At 46.7% G+C, this 2,749-nt stretch overlaps 1 protein-coding gene across 1 annotated transcript; it reads right to left on the reverse strand.

The window, feature by feature from the left end:
- Window positions 1-6: 6 nt before the first annotated feature.
- Window positions 7-2,743, reverse strand: LOC111140545 (Alstrom syndrome protein 1-like; the record flags this gene model as incomplete). Its single annotated transcript, XM_022492764.1, has 2 exons — window positions 7-1,419; window positions 1,561-2,743. Coding segments are annotated over 2 exons (2,596 nt in total), but the record flags the coding sequence as incomplete, so codon positions are not given.
- Between the last annotated feature and the right edge of the window lie 6 nt (window positions 2,744-2,749).

Below are 2,749 nucleotides of genomic sequence, written 5' to 3' on the forward strand. Positions count from 1 at the left end.
AGGAACTGGAAGGTTCTGATGGCAACCCAGTCTTCTGGTCAGCTGGTGCAGGAATAGCTAAAACTTTCAGATCCTCCTGGGATACCTGACTGTCTGCCAAGCCCTCTGGGTAGAAAATAATGGGCTTCTCCCACGGTGAATAGGAACTGGAAGGTTCTGATGGCAACCCAGTCTTCTGACCAGCTGGTCCAGGAATAGCTGAAACTTTCAGAGCCTCCTGAGGCACCTGGCCATCTGTCAAGCCCTGTGGGTAGAAAATAATGGGCTTCTCCCGAGGTGAATAGGAACTGGAAGGTTCTGATGGCAACCCAATCTTTTGGTCAGTTGGTCCAGGAACAGCTGAAACTTTCAGAGCCTCCTGAGATACCAGACAGTCTGTCAAGCCCTCTGGGTAGAAAATAATGGGCTTCTCCCACGGGGAGTAGGAACTAGAAGGTTCTGGTGTCAACCCAGTCTTCTGGTGAGCTGGTCCAGGAATAGCTGAAACCTTCAGAGTCTCCTGAGGTACCTGGCCATCTATCAAGCCCTGTGGGTAGAAAATAACGGGCTTCTCTCTAGCCGAGTAGGAACTAGAAGGTTCCGATGGCAACCCAGTCTTCTGGTCAGCTGGTCCAGGAATAGCTGAAATTTTCAGAGCCTCTTCAAGTAACTGACTGCCAGGCAAGGCCTGATGGGAAAAAATAATGGGCTTCTCTTGTGGTGAGTAGGAACTAGAAGGTTCTGGTGTCAACCCAGGCTTCTGGTCAGTTGGTCCAAGAACAGATGAAACTTTCAGAACCTCTTGAGGTACCTGGCCATCTGTCAAGCCCTGTGGGTAGAAAATAATGGGCTTCTCTCTAGCCGAGTAGGAACTAGAAGGTTCTGATGGCAACCCAGTCTTCTGGTCAGCTGGTCCAGGAACAACTGAAACTTTCAGAGCCTCTTCAAGTAACTGACTGCCAGGCAAGGCCTGAGGGGAAAAAATAACGGGCTTCTCTTGTGGTGAGTAGGAACTAGAAGGTTCTGGTGTCAACCCAGTCTTCCGGTCAGTTGGTCCAGGAACAGTTGAAACTTTCAGAATCTCTTGAGGTACCTGGCCGTCTGTCAAGTCCTGTGGGTATAAAGTAATGGGCTTCTCTCTAGGTGAGTCAGAACTAGAAAGTTCTGATGGCAACCCAGTCTTCTGGTCAGTTGATCCAGGAACAGCTGAAACTTTCAGAGCCTCCTGAGACACCTGGCTGTCTGTCAAGTCCTGTGGGTATAAAGTAATGGGCTTCTCTCTAGGTGCGTAGGAACTAGAAGGTTCTAATGGCAACCCAGTCTTCTGGTCAGCTGATACAGAAACAGCTGAAATATTCAGAGCCTCTTCAAGTAACTGGCTGCCTGGCAAGGCCTGAGGGGAAAAAATGGGCTTCTCCTTAGATGAGTAGGAAGTAGAGGATACTGTTGATTTTCCAGTCTTCCAGTCAGCTGATACAGATATGGCTGAAGCTTTCAGAGCCTCTTCAGTGCAATGAGTATCTGTCAAGCCCTGAGGGTAGAAAATAATGGGTTTCTCTCTATGTGAGGAGGAAGGAGAGGGAACTACTGGTATTCCAGTCTTCTGGTCAGTGGGTTCAGAAACACCTGTAACTTTTAGAGCTTCTTCAGGCAGATGACTGTCTGGCAAGCTCTGTGGGTAGAAAATAAAGGGCTTTTCTACATCCGAGTAAGAAGAAGTTATTGTTGATATCTCGGTCTTCTGGTCAGTAGGTTCAGGAACAGGTGAAACTTTCTGAGCCTGTTCAGTTAGAGAACTGTCTGTCAACTCCTGTTCGTAAAAAATATTGTGCTTCTCTCTATGTGAGTAGAAATTAGAAGCTTCTGATAGTAACCCACTATTTTTTTCAGCTGGTTCAGAAGCAACTGAAACTTTCAGAGCCTCTTCAGATTGATGACTGCTTGGTAAGACCTTCTGGTAGAAAATACCAGGCTTCTCTCTATGTGAGTAGGAACTAGAGGATACTGCTGGTATCCCAGTCTTCTGGTCACCTGGCCTAGGAGCAGATGAAGCTTTCAGAGCCTCTTCAGTTAGAGAACTATCTGGTAATACCTGCTGATAGAAAACATTGGGCTTCTCGCCAAGAGAGTAGGGCCTAGAGGGCACTACTGGTATCCCAGTATCCTGGTCAGCTGGTCCAGGAACAGATGGAACTTTCTGAGCCTGTTCAATTAGATGACTATCTGGCAACTCCTGTTTGTAGAAAATACTGGACTTCTCTCTACGTGAGAGGAAAGTAGAGGTTGGTATCCCAATCTTCTGCTCAGTGGATCCAGGAGCAGAAAATTTCAGAGCCTGTTCAGTTAGATGACTTTCTGGCAATGTCTGTTGATAGAAAATAGGGGGCCTCTCTCTGTGTGAGTAAGAAGTAGAGGGTATCCTAGTCTTCTGGTCAGCTGGTTCAGGAAGAGCCACAATTTTCTGAGTCTGTTCAATTAAATGACTATCTGGCAAGACCTGTTGGTAAAAGATATCGGGCTTCTCTCCAAGTGGGTAGGAATGTGAAGATAATGTAGGTATCCCAGTGTTTTGATCAGCTGGCCCAGGAACAAATGAAACTTTCAGAACCTGTTTAGTTAGATGACCATCTGACAACTGTTGCTGGGAGAAAATAATGTGCTTCTCTCTTCGTGAATAGGAACTAGAAGGAACTATTGTCTTTTCAGTCCCCTGGTCAGCAGATACAGGAACAGCTGAAATTTTCAGAGTCTCTTCAGTTAGATGACTGTC

Source organism: Enhydra lutris, unplaced genomic scaffold (assembly GCF_002288905.1).
Source record: "Enhydra lutris kenyoni isolate GAN:26980312 unplaced genomic scaffold, ASM228890v2 scaffoldscaffold2968, whole genome shotgun sequence".
In the NCBI taxonomy this organism is placed as follows: Eukaryota; Metazoa; Chordata; class Mammalia; order Carnivora; family Mustelidae; genus Enhydra; species Enhydra lutris.